Source organism: Lupinus angustifolius, chromosome LG19, assembly GCF_001865875.1.
Source record: "Lupinus angustifolius cultivar Tanjil chromosome LG19, LupAngTanjil_v1.0, whole genome shotgun sequence".
Lineage (NCBI taxonomy): Eukaryota > Viridiplantae > Streptophyta > Magnoliopsida > Fabales > Fabaceae > Lupinus > Lupinus angustifolius.
Window position 1 is genome coordinate 8,218,077 of NC_032027.1, and position 20,047 is coordinate 8,238,123.

A 20,047-nucleotide genomic window follows, 5' to 3' on the forward strand; every position below is an offset into this window, starting at 1 on the left:
AAATTGCCGAAAGTCTCTCATCTTATTCATTCTTCTTAAACATAAGATTTAATATATATATATATATGTATGTGTGTGTGGAGCTACGAACCATACATGATTGGTTATAAGGCCAGATTTACTATTTTGACAATTTTAATATGAGAATTGTTCTCATTGAGTAACTCTCAATATATATAAAATCTTAAATAAAATACACATATAGGAGTTACATTTTTAAGAAACAAATATATTAAATAAAATACAAATATATTAGAACTGTTTTATAACTTACAATTGATTGACAGAGAAAATATATTTTCATAACTTATAATTGGTTGAGAGAGAAAATATATTTTCAAAATAAACGAATCAATATAAAGTTAAATGAAAAATAAAAATATTCTTTAAAGTGCATTTTTTATTGACGTGTTTTTATTTTGTAGATTTGTTCTTATTTTATAGACCAAATTTCATTTTCATTAATTTTTTTGTTTATTTTTCATAGATTTATTTATTTTGTTGTTATACAAAAAGAAATAACAAACTAATTTATAGCAAACCCTCCTTGGGAATTCAAAATACATGAATTATTTAAATATAAACAATTGAATACACTTGATTTGTTTTATTTTGTTTCTTACCTTTATTATTAACATTGCAGATATAACAATATTAGTTTATATATTTTGATACTTTGTAACAAGAATTATGAAACTCATTATTTTTATGATCAAATATTTATTTATATCATATGAGTTCATATTACTATGATAATAATAGTTTGTACTCAATTATATATTATCATGTCTTACTATATATTTGACCATTATGTTGCATAATTTGTCAATTTATGAACGATTTATATATTATCATGTCTTGCTATGCGACAAAAGTTATAAAGACATTGTGTCGTTACATTAGAAAACATATCCAATGAAATTAATTCACAATTGTTGTGTTTCTATATATTTCGCTTTATTTTACCAAACTAGTAGGATACCCGTGCATTCGCACGGGTGATAATGTATTTTACATGAATTTAATTAAAGAATGATAAAATAATTTGTTAATAAAAATATTATGAAGGGTTATCTCGTAAATATTTTGTTGTTGATGTAGGATTGTTAATTAATGAGATAGTGTTGAACCTGTTATATTAAATAAATAATTGTTAAAGAAAAAGTTTGGAACACAATGTAAAATAAGTTGTAGAATATCTCTTAGAGAATTTGGAAAACATATTTATAAACTATATTTATTGTTGATTTTAGTGGTCAGCCATCCTTTATAAACCACATAATCTTTTATATTGGTCTAAATTTATTAATAACATTATTGGAGTTCCACCTTTCAACTTGATCTTATCATTGAGGAGACCGAAGGCTGTACGTGAGTTTAAAAATTCAGGAATTAGTATGTTGAATGTTTCACTTTCATTAATATCAGACATATCAATTGAATCTAAACTCATGCACTCATTTTCCTCACCTATAATCATACATTAGAATATATATATTAGTATTAAGTTTAATAAATCTATTATATCGAACATAACAAAAATTTAAAGATAAATAAAAAGTTCAGTTGAAATTTTATTCAAGACATATTCATTGATTTGCTCAATAATCTCAATTGTTGATGCAAATATTGTTCAAGATTGTAGAAATTTATCGTCTTTGTTGTGATGATGTAGGTTTGATCAACAATTTGAAGTAATAAAATTGAATGAGATAAATAACATTGTTAAAATATGCAACTAATATTTGATATTTATTGACTTGTTTACACTAAAATTGCAAGATGTAAAAATGGAAGTTTAAAGAATCACCAAGTTACCAGATATATTTAAATATTTAGATTGACAATAAAATTATATGAGAAATATGACCTTATTTTATCTCAATCCACTTTTCCCTATAACATAGTGTTATAGCTGGTCTTTTTCATAGATAGAATGAGCTTAGCCTTCTCCATAGCATAAGATATTTATCACTCTTGAGTCTTTACTATTACAATGGTTAGTAAATCGTACAATAGGATGACAACTTTCTTATCAGTCATGTTATATTTTAAACATAAGCACTTACAACTTGAACATAGACAACTGAGATCAATAATCAAACATTAACTTCATACTAACATGAGATTGAGAGGAAGAAAAAAAATTATCTTGTAATTCATTTCAATATTCTTACTAAATCATAAATAACTACATAAACATGAAACTATCAAACTTGACCACCACAAAAAATTAAAAAGAAAATTATAATCTCATAATGGCATAACATTTCAATCTAAGTAGTTTTTTTATGAAGTTTAATGCTAATTTTAATGTCTCAATGTAAAAACTTATCATTTGAACACACTCTAAATTAGTATGTATACATTTCTTTACTTTATTAATCATTCTTACATTCTTCCTATCTTATTTTCACAATTGTGTCTAAAATCCATAACAAAAATTAATTTCTTTTGTGACATAAAAAATCATTCAATTCCTGCATCTCCTAATACATTGAGACTAACTCCCAAATTTGTTGATAATACCCCACTCATAAATCACTTGCATATGACATGAACATTAAACTAAACATCAACATAAATAAAAAAAGTAAAATAATATCATCCTATTCAACATAAATAAAAATGTGTAATTTTTTTAGAAATAAGATGATACTTTAGGTACTATAAAATAGAGTAAGACTCGTCTCTAGTAATGGAAGGGCATTTACATATTATAGTGTATTTTTAAGGCTACATTTGTAAATTCAATATAAATTAAAGGTCATAAATGTCATTGTCTTTTTAAGTTTTTAATGCATTTTCCCATAATTGTCCTCTACACTAATGAAGAAGAGTCTAGCTCCACAAAATAATACTTTGTAGGTGAGATAAAATGATATAACTTATATGTTAAGTATAATGAAAAATGTTATATTAGACACAATAATACTTTTTGTGTAGTAAATAATGCTATATTAGACTAAGTAACTAAATAGGTTGAACAATAGTCCAATGATGAAACAAACTTAGATCTGGTTGTAGAATATTTGTACTAAGTATACAATTTATATAATTTAAAATAAAATAGAGTGTATGATACTTTAAAATCAATTCAGATATGAAATTTATCTAGATTGAGCCAAATATTGTTATGTCTATTATTACAAAAGGCCATCCGCTGACTTATTTGTTATAATTCTAAACTCATATGCAATAATAAAATCTACATATCTACTTTGTAGACTCTTAAAAATGCAGGTGTGATTTGCTTAACTAATGATCGTGTTTTTGGAGGAAAAAAGATATATGAGTTTCAAGATGAAGAAAAAAGAGAAAAATAAATTTGAGTTGCATAAAAGAGAGAAACATGGATTTAATTACTTGTTAGAGAAAGAAAATGAAAAGTTATTATTTAAAGAGATGTAGTAATTGCATGTGTAAAATACAACCACCCTTTTAGTTTTACCAAATTATCTTTGCAAAAACTTAACACCACCTATGTTACCAATCCATTTTAGTAATATCACTGAACTTACTAATCAATGAATATGTAGACAACATTATCTTATTGTATATATTATTATCTAATGACTAAATTATTCTCACCACAAGTAAAGACATAAGTTATATTGTTTTTCCAGTTATATACAATATATAATTTTGTTTTATATTTTTTTAAATAAATAAAACATGTTGTTACAAATATACCATTTTAAATGAAATCCAAGTGTCAATCAAATCAAATAACTTCACAACCCCTCCAATTTATATTAAAGAAGATAGTAGATTTGGTTATTTTCTCAATGCTATGAAGAAGGCATATGGCCTACAAGAAAACCAAAAAATGTTATATTTATTTAAAAAAATGGTTAAATAAATATTTTCTGAATAAAATAATATATAAAGAGAAGATATGCAAGAAATGGAAGGTTGAGGAATTATTATGTTAAAGTTTAAGTGTTGTTCCTCTAATTGAATTCATTGTACGGCTTTTTTGCAAAGATGTGATCATTCATATAAAAATAATACAGATATTAGAAAAAGAGAGAAGTGAAAAAGTTGTGACATGCTGAAATTTTAAAAAAGTTGGCGGTAGAGTAATAATGCAAGATGTTTGCATCAATCTGTCACAATCTGGCTCAATATGTCACTTACATTTTTCAATTGATTTATGATCTTTACATCAATATGTTAAGTTGTTAACTGTTTACTTTGACAAAAGATGTTTCCTTTCCCCACACAAAGTAAAAGCTTTTCAACTAAGTATATATATATATATATAATACTCCCTTTTGGTGTTGTCTTTGTTGAGCTTTTCTTGGTTTTAACATCAATCTAGTTACATCAATTTTATTACATATTTATTTCATTTTCATAGTTTTTGTCATCCACCTTATCACTTTTGCGGAGATCACAATTGTTCTTAGTTACTTCCAGTTATGTAGTGAGGACTACCTTTGATGGTGGAGGTGATTTTTGACTTCATGTTCCTCTACATTCTATATTTTCCTATATTCCACTTTTTACTTCTTCACCAAGCTTGATTACATGAAAACTTATTTCATATGCATTCTTTATTTTCACTAATTGTTACCAATTTGTAAGTTAGTATGAAGTTCAGGTTTACTGTTTAAGCACAAATTTCTAGTCTTGTCGAAGTAGGTTGTTTTAGAGTTCTGGTTTTTCTATACAAATATGTTTTCCAAGGGTTCATTCATATTTTGTACTCTCAATATCATTATTTTTTTAGTATCCTTGGTATTTTTCCTCTCCCCTTTGTATCCATGAATTTTTCTTATGGTTCTGTATAGCACATTCAATTTACATGCTTCATGGTTTTGCTTGGAACATTCCTGAGAACTATTATGTAATGACCTTGCGATTCACTTTTATAATGAAGTGAAAATCTTAAATAGTAATAAAATAAAAAATTAAAATATATATTAAAAAATACACTCTTAAATCAATATACAATTTTTTATGCATCACAAAATAACAGTAAACACAATAAAAACGACATATCACAAAATATATACTTTAAAGTTATGAGTTGATTTTATAAGAGATAAATCATTTTTCTAAAATAACATCAAAATAACTAACTTCAATGTTATCACAAAATATATACTTGCATCACATTGTAAACATTGGGTAAAATCAACGCTTGTTTTACTGTGCGTTCTACTGTATATATTGAAGCATTCAAGCATATATGTTTCTGTATAGTAATAAAATGGGGTTATAATTGAATATTGTTAGAGTCACAATCATTCCTAGGTGTGGACATGCTTGGTAATACAACACCCGTAATTTTGTATTTTTGCATAGTTAATCTCACTTAACCGAATTTAGATTAAGTGTGAGTCATGAGAAACTTTTTGAAGACTAATGATGAAGTGTTCATAGAGTCAATCATGCAAATAAGTTTTTTGTAACCTCTACTCAAACAGATTTCTAACCCCGATAAAGAGTTTTGAGTTCACTCTTCCATCTGAGTCTCTAATACCACCAAATCCAACAGGATCGGGATTTACTAAGGAACTACCGTCAATATTAAGAGCTACAAAATTGTATGGTGGGCAACTCCAATGAACTAACAGATGACTCGACGACAATACCAGTGATGGTAGCTTTGCTGTGTGGCATAAAAATGTAATCTTGCTTCACCTAAAAAAATGTCCAAAAAATGTAAACTTGTCAGCTAAAAATATTATTGTGTTAGTAAAGTTTGAACTAAAAAAACAAAGAAAACCTAGAATCCACTATTAGTAAACATTGAACTAAACATTAATATAAGAACATGAAGAAAAAACATACCTTTAAGAATGAGATGTTAGAAAGAATGTCATAACTCTTCACCACTTCAAACACAAATTATTAGAACCTATAAGATTTAATGAGAAAGAAGTTGTAAGGAAAAATCATACGTGTAAATGAAGAACTCACCGAATGATTTCACGGGTGAAGAAGTTGCACCTAGGATGAAGAGAGAAATTTGCGGAAGAAAAAATGCAAAAGGTTCAATGAGTCTCAAATTCAAAAAGAGTGGGAGAGTGTGGAAGTGGAGAAAGAGAGGGAGAGTGAAAATACAGAAAGAGTGGGAGAGTGGAAATATAGAAAGAGAAAGAGATACTCTAGAGAAAGACAATAAATGCAACATGTGCACTCTTTCAAATTATTTTATCTTTTTTTATGAAATAAAAAATGATATTACAAATATACCCCTTGAAAATCCAAGTGTCAATGAAAGGAGATGTCTATTTTTGTAATACCACCAGCCCTTTGCATTAATATATAGATATTACACAATATTAACAATATACATTAAATAATATTCATACTTATGTGCTTCTAAATATTCGTCAAAATCAATGTCTCAAGAATGCTTGAGTAATATGTGATTGTTTAACCATATGAATGCACATGTAAGATGTATGTTCTTAACCATGTGAATACACAGATAACATGTGTGTTTCTTAATCATTAGAATGTACATTTTAACATGTATGTTCTTAATCACACGAATGCACGAGTAACATGTGTGCTCTTAACCATATGAATGCACAAGTAACATATTTTTTCTTAATCGTGTGAGTGAATGCATGAATAACATGTGTGTTCTTAACTATTAGAATGCACAAATAATATGTGTTATTAACCAAAACGAATACACGAATAACATATGTGTTATTAAACATACGAATACACGGATAACATTTGTTCTTAACCATGTGCCAAAAAATTAATGCCTCATGTAAATGCACGGGTAACTTACTAGTTCCTTGTTAAAATCTGATTAATCTCAGATAAAAAATGAGGACAACATTAGGGATATGCTGGTTGATGACGTGCTTGTGAATTCAGCTTCATGTCACGAGCTAATATGTTTAATGAAGTGGATATTGATGGTTAATGGTTACAATCAATTTTTTATTAAAAATGAAGATGCGCCTAAGACTGCGCTTAGAGATCAAGTGGTAATTGGGACTTCTGAATAGATAATGATACCTTTCAGATTTAAACTATAAGGAAACATTACTTAATGTATTGACAAATAAAACAATTTCAACCAAAATACTATCTGCAACTATTGAACACATGTCCTCCTCCACATGATATTTTTAATATGTATATACCGGTCTTAACAAGTTAAACATATACATTATCAACACAAAAATTTATACACAGTCACTATCTATCATTCAATTGAATTACTTTTTTATCTAAGTATACTAAGACATGAATTAGTATCTCATTACTCCATATAGTATTATTTATAACATGCTAGGAACGTCCACTTTCATTCTTTCATCACCATGCTTTTCCATAATAAATACCACCATCCATTTTCAAGTAAACAAGCTATAGAGCATGTATGTTATCACCAAACTGTCTTTCATGACCATGCTTTGCATGTATGTAATAAGTAATAACTTGTGTGCCTTAACAACAATTGATGTAACAACAAAAGAAGCAAAGAAATTAAACAGTTTTATGTAATAAAAAAGAAATTCTATTAGTACATGGAACTCAACCTAAAGATTGGATTACAAAATTGAGCAATACATAAATATGATACTAAGTAACAAGTCAAATTGAGTTAAGAAACAAGGTCATGAGATACAATTGACACTAGAAAAAAAGGGTTACCCATCTATGGCACCATCAGCTGAAAGTTACAGGCAGCATCTCATTTATAGTCACCTCCAATGGTGCAATGAATATGGTATAAGCATTTGACTACATATCAGATCAATAAGAAGGTGCCAAAATTGCAGGTTTCATTGTCCTTCTATAAACATATCTTTATGAAAAGGATCATTAGCCTCAAAGGACTACTTGCGCTTGTACCTGAAGGAAATTGAATAACATTTAGTGTGAAATATATGTTGAGATGCAGAAAAACTACCAGTTCAATCCTTGTAAATTATGGAGAACAAAATATACTTAGTCTTGTGATATATATTTTATAACAAACAAAATTTATTGCAACTAAATATCACATTTATCCTAAGCAACCATCTCAATAAACTCAAGGGAAAGAAGTTCTGTACTACTAAGTACCAAGTTCGTTTTCTGTTTTTATTTTTGGTTGATATGTTTTCAGTTTCCACTAACAAATGCAAAACAAATAAAAAGGCAAACATTTGTTGATTGCTATGTGGTGTTTTGCATGGTAGTTAAATCGGGATTCAGATCGTGAATACCCTATTTTCCAAATCAAATCAAAGCTTATAAGCCAGGGGCTTTATTAAAAACTCTCCCTAATCAAACATGGATATTAAGCTTTTCAGTCAAATAAGCATGTTAACTAAAACAAATAATCCCCTCAAGGGTGGTGCCAAAGACACATTAAACCAAATATCATGTTAGGTGCTTAAAAGTTGACAAACATGGTAGTTAGATCATTAGAAACAAGGGTGATATGTTTAATACCTAGACTTGCTTTTGAATGAACTCTTCTTGGACTTCTTTGCTGCTCCATCACCTCTTCTATTTGGCTTTTTATCCTTTATCTCAGTCTGGAACAGCTCCCGCATCTCTTCGGTCCTTGAAGAAGTCTTTTGAGGAGGACGACTGGATTTCTTTTTACTCTTGACAATTTTTCCGTTGTCTAGAGCCTTCTTGACAGCCTTCACTGCTTTTGCCCGTCGATAAGCAAGATCAACAAGTGACAATCCACCCTTTTCTTTCTTATTTGACCCCTTAGCCTACCACAGAAAAAGGAAAACAATAAAGACTGCATTCCATCCTTCACAGCGAACAGAAAGTTAATACGAAAATAAGAAGTGCATACTTCTTGCTCATTGGCATGCTCATCGTCCTCCAACATCTCTCTAGAGGCTTCCAATTTTCTACGCATCCTTCTAGGCAAATTTTTCTACACCAAATATATTTCCATCACGTAAAATACACACAAATGCATAAAAGCAAGCTTATATATAGTCATAGAATAAATGAACATAAGAAAAATTGTGAAATATTTCTGACCTCCCGCTCCCGCTTCCTCTTTTCCTTCATTTTGATATCATCTGCTTGTTCGGCACTAATTACCTCCTTTCCAGAATTCCTTCCCTTATCCACAGATGCCTGTTAACAGTCAAACGATTTTCTGATCATCAACATTAAATTTCAGAGAAGAATTTGAACTAAAATTCCCTGGTTAGTCATTAGTTTGACTGGTGTGTCACCTTCACTGCAAAAGATTGTGGAACATAGAAAGGAAATGGCCAGCCTTCATAATATCCATCATACTGCCCCGATGAAACATGGGAGACTAAATGCCTATAATTTGAGGAATATCGACAAAATGGAATAAAATCTTACCTTTGCTGCTTTTGCACCAAGCTTCTTCTCCTTCTCTGTGACAAACCAGGTTCTTTTAGGGCGGGAATAGATCTCTTCCCGATGCGTAATCATGTTTTCAGCCTGTCCATATCATAAAAGTGCATGACTGTTTTAAATGGAAAATCTTAAGGATATGTAAATAGTCAGCTATACCACAGAATACAGTGCAATCAGGACTACAATTTTCCAAGCGGTGATGCTACTACTTTGGAAATGATATTTACTAGACATCATCGAAGTTGTGACCACACCAAGTAAATGAGTAATCCAACACATCCCAGGATTGAAAGCTAGAAAAACAAAAGAATAACTGATTAATACCTTTGTGGCCTCCATTTCAGCTTTCCTTAGGACTCTTTCTTCCCTGAAAAAAGCCCAAATATATAAATGCAGCACTATTTAAAAAAAAAGGGAATCCTTTAACATTTAAATATAATCAAAACCTCTCTTCTTGAAGTACTTCAGCAACTTGATCCTCCATTTGCTCAATCATATGAGACCATTTAAGTATAGATTGCTCCGCAACAGTACGGCTCTTCAGCTTTGAACCAGCTCTCTTTGCCTAATTAATAATAAATCAACATTTGCAAGAAAGATTATACATAGGATCATTTAAAATGACAATTTCCTTTTTTTTCAGTTTATTGTCCTTATCTTAGTGGAGAATCAAAAAGCTTTTGAACATGGAACGTCAAAATTACCAGTAGGACTAAACATTTAGCAACTTGTGAAAATTTAAAAAAAAACAGGTGATAGAAAAACATATCTTGGTTTTAAGAGGGCATATTTCCAGAGAGTAATTAATAGCAATAGTCCATATAATCCAGACCAAAAAAACCACATTACAAAGGTATATAATTACTTGTAAAGAAGGCAGCATTAATTAGATATTTTCTTGTAATGGCAGCTTTACATTACAAAGATTTTATTTACTCATGAAACATCAAACATGAATAACAAATTGAAAATTTTAATTCACATCTTTTTACTAATAATTTAAGGAACTGAGACCAAAAACCGAAATCAACTTGAAAAACATTTCAATCCATACTATTGTGGACGGAAATATGTATAGTGCCATAGCCGATAGCCAGTAACAAATAAAGCTAAAAACAGATACATGAAATCTAGGAATGAACTCACTATGGCTTTTAGAAGTGATCGGTCATTATCGGTAACAAATGTGACAGCATATCCTTCTCTCCCAGCTCTTGCGGTACGACCCACTCGATGAACATAGCTACAGAGATTTAAAATGTTTTAGTCACTAGGACACTAAAAAAGAATGAGTTAATATTTGATGTAGTAAAGATGGAAAGTGAGACAAACTAAAGGATGACGAACACAGACTGCAACAGGACAAAATATTAGTCACCAAAAACACAGTTGTCACCAACATTGACCATGGACATAGATTATACCTGGTAAGATCACGTGGACATGCAAAGTTGATAACTGTTTGAACACCAATAATATCAAGACCCTACAGGTACAAAATGTGGCAGTGTCAAATCTATATTCAAATTCCAAAATGCCTAAAAGAAAATGAAAATAAGCCAAAAATTTGATAATTGTAAGTTCCCTTTAAAGTTAAGAGGTTTACTATCATAACCTTATATCCCAGTATTAAGGGTGAGATTAACACAGGTAACATTAAGAAAGCAGTGCACAAAACAACCAACTAAGTGAGAGAAGAAGCAATAATAGATTCTTACACGAGCAGCCACATCAGTTGCAATCAAAAAATCAACTTGCTGCTTTCTGAACTGTTCCAATGCCTAAACAAACAACCCTTAGTGAGAAAATCTTAGCAAAGCCATACTCAATGAAGTAGATCTTTTCAACGTGAAAACAAAAAGCAAATCAAATCAAATCAGCCAAATCCAAATGAACACCACAATTTTAGTATCACAAAATTGTGACTTCAAAATAACCATAAAGCAAATCCACAAGATAAAACAACATACTTCAAGCCGCTGTGCCTGAGTAAGATTTCCATGAAGCTCAGCAGCTTTTAAGCCAGCTAATCCAAATATAATTTTCAACCTATGTGCCGCTTGCTTTGTCCCACTGCACATCAACATGATAGATTATCAAGTTAAAAAAACATAGAAGAATAGTGAGTTAGAGACAAAAAAGGACTTAATTAATCAAAAGCAGCACAAATGAAGGAACTAGACTTAAACTCTGAAATAAAGGGTTACAGATTTAAGTTTACTGTAATCATAAACATCAAACAAGTTGATTTACAGCTACAACCCTCAATTTGCTGGCCAACCATTAGAATAAAGGGCATAATTGATATGAACAATAGGATCATAGTCAAATCACCCCCATAAATATAGCCAATCACATTATCAGATATGCATAAGAGAATTCGCTAACAACTCGTGAAATAAACAATCACAGACGGTATGTATGATTATTTTCTGGGTAAGCATAATAAATGACGAGGAATACAACCTGAAGATGATCACTCTAGCAGTAAAAGTTTTGGAGCACATTGCAAGAAGAACTGCTTCCTGATTTACTTCACGCATTCTTCGTATCCTAACAACCCTGAAAAAGAAAACAATACTTAACAATTAACATGGCACAAGGGACACTACTAGCAGCTCACTAAAGGTTCGCGTATGTGGGAGCCCATTAAAAAGATATTAACTCAAGACTTTATAACTTTCACATAACAACTATCAGAGCATTCAGAGCAGACAGCCAAATATCATAATACATAGAACAGTAGTTAGTGGAAATGGATGATGAAATTAGGAAGGGAAAGAGAAGTATTGAAGAAATTACTCCTCAGTTAAGGTTGCCGGTCGCTTTGCAGATGGGTCAGCAGAAAGACGTAATGGTTTTGACAGGGAAAGTTTAATAAGCTCATCAACCTCCTCAGTCATGGTTGCTGAAAATAGCATTGTCTGCCTTTTTTTCGGACAGGAGCGAACCTATTAAAGAACAAATTGTTTTTAAAAAATTTCCCTAAAACTGAAAGCAAGATAAACTGAAAAAACGGAATGTTTAACTACAATGATTCTTGCATTGTAGGGATACTGAAGCTTACAAGTTCTTGAATTTCAGCACTAAATCCAAGCTCTAAAAGACGATCAGCCTCATCAAGGATTAGAACAGCAAGATCATCCAAATCCACTGACATAGAATTCCGTAAATGGTCTATCATACGTCCTGGAGTAGCTACAACAATGTCTGGCATTGATCTCAATGCAACCTCTTGGACCTAGGATGAGAAATGACAACATTTAAAGCATAAATAGCAAGGAAGATCATCTGTGTTACCAATTAACTTTGAAGAATGACATGACATATTTGGATAATCAAATACAGTCCTTTTTTAAACCATTCTTCTCATTCATAAAAAAATAAAAATCCACATCACGGTGTAATCATGTACCATATCATGACAAAGCTTAGAAATGAAATGAGCACTGACTATGAAAATCATCAACAATATTTCCAAGCTGAATATATTGAAATATATCTTCAAAAGGCCCATTTCATTATAAGTCATGAAAAGGGTCCATGCTAGAAGATGCTGTGTTACACCAATTCATATGCTCAACAAAAATAGAATATTTCCTACTCAAGAGATCCATATCATAGATATTCGACAGAGTTTAACGTTGGCTGCCGACTGTCTAATACAATCTTCACCTTCTATCCAGGTTTAGGACCAGCAATGCATAGAATGAAAGAATAGAGTATCTCTTACTCAAGATATTGTCAAAAATTATATTATCATAATACACTACTAGAAGGAAAGTAACTATCAGAAGAAACCCAATAATTTATTATTTCAAGTCAGACTAATAGGAAATGACTGATGACATGACGAAGATTATCATAATTATAGATGGAACTGACAAAAGTATACATTATATCCAAATAGTAAACACATTAGCATGCAGCAATCATCACAAAGAAGCACATAATTCTATTATGACCTAACAACACGTCTTATAAAATAGAACATCATTACTTTTAAACAGTAACCAATCGGTCCAAACCTTTGTTGATAGACCTCCAACAACCAGGCAACACCTGATGTCAGTAAACTGAGCAAGCTTCTCAATCATACTGTGAACTCTGCCAAAATGAAAGAATAGAAAACAAAAACATTACATAAATCACCAAAAAAGATAACTATTAAATTTTACATATATGACCTTCCGCTGGAAATATGCTATTCATTATAACTAACCAAGTGGATTATTTAAACAAAGTCTATTCTGGATTTGAGTATCTGCAAGTTAGTAATTAAATTTACATTGAAAATCTCATTTCATTAATTTAAATGCATAAAACCGCTAACGCAGAGAAGAGAAATTGAGTACTAAATAAACTGCACAGCCATATATTTACTATATCATTGAAGCTCAGCCATTTAAATAGGTAGTACAGGACAACATCCATGCATGGCCATGAGTAGTACATCCTACTTGTTCATTTAAAATAGCAGTTATACAGAACACTTATGCAAACAGAAAATAATTATATTTACAGTGCAGTTTAGTATCTACAGGCAAGCCACAAGTCTCGGGGTTCGTCTCTTGCTCTTCTAGCACAGTTAAATATTTGAAACTTTTTTAAACATAATATAGACACGATCCAGAAAAACATTTATGACAATACTTACTGAACAGCCAACTCTCTGGTTGGAGTGAGAATGAGGACCCTTATTGCATGCATACGTTTTGGACGGAACAACAACCTCTCTAAAGTGGGTAGTGCAAATGCGGCTGTCTGCATGGCAACACAACGATAGCGTGATAAGAAAAAATGGCATGAAAAGAAACACAATTGTAGAATCATTCCGGCACTAAACCATAAAATCACAAATTCACAAAGCACAAACATCTAATGAAAATTAACAGAAAGACTACCTTCCCAGATCCAGTGATGGCACTTCCGCATATATCACGACCAGTCAATGCAAGTGGAACACACGCTGCCTACCATCAAAATCCCGTAAAAAGAATAAAATTCTCAAAGCAAAAGATCATATATAGAATGAAACTATATAACCAATAATGCTAAGATTCAAAAAGGTAAAGCAAAATTTTCAAGGCAAAGTATCCTATATAATATTACTAAATCAATAATGCTAAGAATTAAAACAAAGCAAAAAAGAAACCTGAATTGGTGTTGGCTTAGCATACCCCAGGGCCTCACAAGCCCGGAGCAAAGGTCGGGACAAATTAAGCTGCATGAATGAATCAGCATCGAAAGAAGCTCCATCAGAAGGAGCAAAAAAGGGCTTGTTGTCACCAACATTATCATCTTCTTCATCTTCCTCTTCTGGTCTATAATCCTCCTAAACAAACCCAACCAAAAAACAAATTTAGAAACAAATAAGCAATATTTTCTATAATCTTCTTAAGCAAACCTAGCCAATAAAAAAACAAATTTTGAAACAACTAACAATTTTTTAGATACTCTATAATATTACAACCCATGTATTCTTACAACTTTTTCTTTTACACCATCACACCGCATAACTAATCAGTTCTTTCTCTTCTTTCCCTAACTCTCCTTCCTGCCTACACACATAAAAACTAGTGTGTAGTGACATTTTACATATTACTATGATCTTATATTTAAATAAGTTTGTAACTGAATCTCCACTAATTATAATTTCTTTGTGTCCTTATAAGTTGCACCAACAGGGACCCATTTAAAACCTTTTTGAAGCATAGGAACAAGTGTTTTAAAATAAATTGTACTCCCCAACCGCAATATTGCGGTTTCCAGTTTCCGAGTCTCCACGCTACCACTGCAGCTGCATCTGTCATATTTCCTCGCAACTTTCCACATAATGTAACCACAATTTACAACACTGATATAAACCTGAGTAAAAACTAAGAAGGCCCTATTCAAGACTCAAGTGAAACTATTTTCTATAATTTAGAGAAACCCAAGTACCTAACAAGCACAAAAAAAACAAATTTTTTAAACACATTATGAATAATGAATTGAAAATACGAAAAACCCATTACTTGTTTATCTTCCGGTTCAGAATCTGAGGTATCAGTATCCTCCTCTTGTGTAGGAACAGTCAGCGGCACCGAACGTTGATTGATAACTTTAGAGATTTTCTCATCAACAGAAGTTGTGCTTCGTCGAGAATGTTCCTCAGCAACAGACTCAGAGTATTTAGCGAAATCCCAAGGAGATTGTGTTTTCTTATTGGTAACTGGTATTATTCTTCGTGGTTCTTCATCAAGTTCTTCTGATTCAGGATCATCAACATCATAATCATCTTCTGATTCTGGTTCTGAGTTTTCATTTTCATTGTCTTGTTCGGATTCGGAGTGTTCTACTTCTTCATCGCTTGCGGGTTCGAATACGAAAGAAGGAGCCATGGGAGATTGAGAATGAAAAGAGGGTTTAAAGAAAGGGTTTTTGTTGTTTCGAAGTTTATAAGGTTAACCTTTAAACCTATGAAAATGGTTTTGAGTTTGTTTGGACCGGGTAGGATTTAATCACCTTCTTTGTTACAATGTTAGGCCCAATCTTATGACCACATTCTTTCAAATAAGAGAATTAGATTATAACATTCAAAATTAAAATATAGTCTCACAACCGATTAACAAAATGTTGATTTAGTAGTATAATACTTTACTCGACCTCTGAATAGATGAAATGATCAAGATTTAATTCCTATAAATGATACTTGTTAAGATGGATGGTATGTATCTCAAAGGAGATTATAGGTGTAAGGTATTGGTTATACAAAAAATTGTTACTTTAAAAAAAAATTACTTTATTATTTTAAAAAAATGTTGTCACTAAGGGTGTAAAAGTTTAGTTCGATTCAGTTTTTGACGTAATTTAATGACTGAATCAAACATAAAGATATGGTTCAGTTTTAATCGATTAACCGCAAATTTTATTTAGGAACCAGGACTGAACCGTTCATTAACAGTTCGGTTCGGTTCCGCAGTTTTTCAACTTATTTAAAAAAAAATCTTTAAAAAATAATTGAACAAGATTTTCCAAGTATAAAGTACTAAACAAATCAATAATAAAATATTCAATATTAATTAATACTCTTTTTAGTAAAACAATAATAATTCAACAGCTCAACATACTACAAACTTAAAATTTTAGTCCATAAAATCTTCGACAATATCCAACAAAATTTAATAATGACAAATTTGGTACTAATTCTTTAGTCCAACAGTAATATCTACTAGTCCATATCATCGATAATGCCATCAAGTTCTTTCTTTATTTTCTTTTAGTTCTTTAATTTCTTTATTTAATTAATTTCATCTCTAGATAGTGACACAATGTACACTAGTTTTTTTTAGTTTTCTTACTACTTAATGAATAGTAGAGATAATAGATATTGAGGTTTATTTACTAATTTTTTTTTTCTATTTGCCTCTTATTTATAGCTTATATGTATTAATAATTCTAAATTCTTAATCATATTTTATCTCCTAACTTTTAAATCATAATCATCCAAATATAAAAATGAGTTATTTTTTAATATGCGGTTCGGTTTGGTTCTAACAGTTCCAAAATTTCTAAAACCTTGAACTCAACTTAAATGGTTTCAAATAAAAAACTAAACTAAACAGCGGAACCGAACTACATTTTGTTGTTCGGTTCGGCTCCATCGATCTTGCGATTTAAACCTGATCTGCTTACACTCCTAGTTGTCACTTTATTTGTCATTCACTCAAAATGAGAAAAAAAATTGCAATAATTTAATCGAAATAACCAATAGAACTATGAGAAAAATGTATGAATTGAGTATATAAGTTTTATATATTATCATTGTATCATCTATTATTCATATTTAATTATAATTGTCTCTTTAAAAAAGTAATTTAAATGAATAGTAGATGACACGGTAGCTATATATAAATATTTACATTATCATTACATAAATATTACATTCTACAATAATATTGACTTAAAAATTAGGTCACCCAACACACAAGTTATGGGATTCAAATTTATCCAGCTAAAGAAATGGTTAAACAACTCAAGAGTAAACCTGCATTAAGAAGTATGTGTCTAATAGAATATTGTTTTCTTTTCTATACTCAAACATTCAATTTTTTTTGAGTTACATAAAAGAGATAAGATTAACTAAATAATGGTGAGTGCACTTTTATTCATGCACATGTTATATAAATGAATTACTTCATAAAGCAAATTTACATATATTTTAGAAAATTAAAACGTGCCATAGACTCATAGGTCATACATTAATAAAATCATAAGATATGTTACTTTACAACTAACATATGATATCACATTCTCTTCTATTTTAATATGTGTATCCCTCCAAGTACTTTTTTATTCTCATTGGTGAGAAAATATAAAATTAATATATACTAAATTCATATTTACTCTTTCGACCGATGAGAATGAATTAATATATAGAGTGATGCAAACTTTAAAATAACAAATATTGCTCCCTAACATATCATTCAAGTGACTCTCCATACTTACGGATGGTAACAAGTCCCAACAAACATGAATAGTGATTTCCTTTTCCGAAACTCACACTACATGCCGGTACACATATGGATGGTAGTTATTCGCAAGTACTCAATGAATTTTTAATTTTTATTAAATGTTTATATACTTTATAACAATCAATATATAATAATAATTATTATTATTACATGAATAATAAGATGCTTATATGATAAATTTATGATTATAGTCAAATCACTATAATGTAGTATGAAAATAATAATAAAGTAGATAATATATAATCTTAAAATAATAATAATAAAAGTATAATATATATATATAATATTTAATTAAACATAAATATATAAATACATGGACACCCATGAGGCGGATATCATAAATCTCGTTCTCACCCGTAAGCTAATATTGCGGGTACCATATACATATATTTTTACGGATACTCACGGGTCGAATTTTTTATCATCTTTATACTTTTTTATTTTTATAATAATAATGAGGGAGAGATCCACTTACTCCAAAAATAAGTTTTTTAAACTTATTACAAGAGTCCTAACCATCAATTATAGGAAAATCCAGTGGTTTGTATTAGTGAGTGGATCTAAACCATTAGATGCTCATAGAATTGATGGCTAGGATGAGGAGTGAATTTAAAAAATTTACTCTTAGAGTAAGTGAATCCTCACTCATAATAATGACAAGGTTTATATTTTATTTTTAAGAAAACACTTAAAAAAATATTTTTGTAGAGAAACATCTAAAGAGAGACTTGATTGTCCTATAGAAACCCCAAACAACTATGATGTCAATGGAATTAAAACTTGTGAATATTTGCATGACTTAACTTACAAAAATTCATTTTTATAGATTTTGCTTTAAATTTAAATTTGGCTAACCTAAAATTGCATGTAAACGTTCCACCCCATTATAAATGAAAATAATGAATAATTCAAAGTGACAAAGAAAAAATAACACAATAAATATGATAATTCCTATAACTAAAAAACCAAATAATTCAATAATACAAACATAATATCCATGCAGTAGATCCAAGAAGCCAATATTTATCAGTATGTGTTTAATTTTGATAAACACATATTAAGATATAAACAAGACGTTGATCTGACGATGTAAGGCTATTGAATATTGGCTAAAAGAAAAAGATAATAAAAAAGACTTTCTTGAGCCAAACAAAAAGGAAGTGGCTAGAGATCATATTGAAGAAAGGGATAATTTCTAGCCAAGTAAAAAGAAGTGGCTATGATGAAAGTATTATCAATGCTCCTTTCCTTTGGCCACTTCAAGAGTTTTGGTTATAAATAGGAGTGCTCCAAGCCATTGTAAGACACACCAAATACTTAGTTTAGTGCATATTCTCTCTTCTTGTTCTAATTGTGTGAAAAATACTTGAGTGATAGTGAAATTGGGTTTTGGGAAGTGAGTGAAACACTTGTAGTTCTATCTTGTCATAATGGAATAATCATTGTTGCTCTTCAGCCGTGGACGTAGGCAAATTGCTGAACCACATTAAATTCTCGGTGTCATTTTATCTATTATATTTACTCCATGTGTCTTCCGCATCAACAAACTGGTATTAGAGCTCGTAGAGCTCTTGCATGCTAAGTCGTACGATCTAAAAGAAAATTCTTAGTATGCTCTGTGTTCACCGCATTGTCTGATCTTACACACTAGAAAAAAACTGTTCTTGTTACTGTAAAAGTATAATAGTGTGAAAGTGCATGTCTAGGAAAGTTTTGTCTTAGGAAAGACTTGGGAACTTTCCTGGTGTATATTCATGGACTACGATATTGTTCTAGTAAACGATTATTATGGCGAGTGCTAATTTTGATTTGGAGAAATTTAATGGACAAAATGGTTTCAACCTATGGAGATTGAATATGAAAGCTCTACTAGGTCATCAAGGCTTGCGCAAAGCCTTGGAAGGTAGAAACAAGCTACCACAGAGTCTAACCGGGGACGAGAAGGATGAAACCTTGGAAAAAGCACATAGTGCAATTTTGTTGTGCTTGGGATATGAAGTTTTGCGAGAAGAGTTAGATGAAACTACAACTGCTTCATTATGGTTGAAGCTAGAAAGCTTGTACATGATGAAGTCACTCACCAACAGACTGTATTTGAAGAAAAGAATATATACTCTTCAAATGCCTGAAGGAAATCCCATAAAAGATAATATAGATGAGTTTAACAAAATTATTTTTGATCTGAAGAATATCGATGTTAA

General features: G+C 30.5%; 1 protein-coding gene and 1 long non-coding RNA gene across 2 annotated transcripts in view; both read right to left on the reverse strand.

Moving 5' to 3' along the window:
• LOC109334219 lies at nt 7,457-17,986 on the reverse strand. Its single transcript, XR_002106078.1, has 2 exons — nt 17,957-17,986; nt 7,457-7,639 (listed from the first exon to the last, which is right to left on the reverse strand). It is a non-coding gene; the product is annotated as an uncharacterized LOC109334219 (long non-coding RNA).
• LOC109334213 (DEAD-box ATP-dependent RNA helicase 28) overlaps nt 7,457-20,047 on the reverse strand; it is an 87,278-nt gene continuing 74,687 nt past the window's right edge. The window contains exons 3-21 of the mRNA XM_019569850.1: nt 15,348-15,722; nt 14,486-14,665; nt 14,235-14,303; nt 13,988-14,094; nt 13,359-13,437; nt 12,398-12,571; nt 12,133-12,281; nt 11,797-11,892; nt 11,301-11,403; nt 11,049-11,111; nt 10,755-10,816; nt 10,477-10,573; nt 9,777-9,895; nt 9,655-9,697; nt 9,313-9,414; nt 8,977-9,075; nt 8,783-8,866; nt 8,422-8,696; nt 7,457-7,836 (exon numbers count right to left, since the gene is read on the reverse strand). Coding sequence (XP_019425395.1) covers nt 7,821-7,836; nt 8,422-8,696; nt 8,783-8,866; nt 8,977-9,075; nt 9,313-9,414; nt 9,655-9,697; nt 9,777-9,895; nt 10,477-10,573; nt 10,755-10,816; nt 11,049-11,111; nt 11,301-11,403; nt 11,797-11,892; nt 12,133-12,281; nt 12,398-12,571; nt 13,359-13,437; nt 13,988-14,094; nt 14,235-14,303; nt 14,486-14,665; nt 15,348-15,713 — 2,283 coding nt within the window. The 5' untranslated portion in view covers nt 15,714-15,722 and the 3' untranslated portion in view covers nt 7,457-7,820. The remainder of the gene's footprint in view (nt 7,837-8,421; nt 8,697-8,782; nt 8,867-8,976; nt 9,076-9,312; nt 9,415-9,654; nt 9,698-9,776; nt 9,896-10,476; nt 10,574-10,754; nt 10,817-11,048; nt 11,112-11,300; nt 11,404-11,796; nt 11,893-12,132; nt 12,282-12,397; nt 12,572-13,358; nt 13,438-13,987; nt 14,095-14,234; nt 14,304-14,485; nt 14,666-15,347; nt 15,723-20,047) is intronic.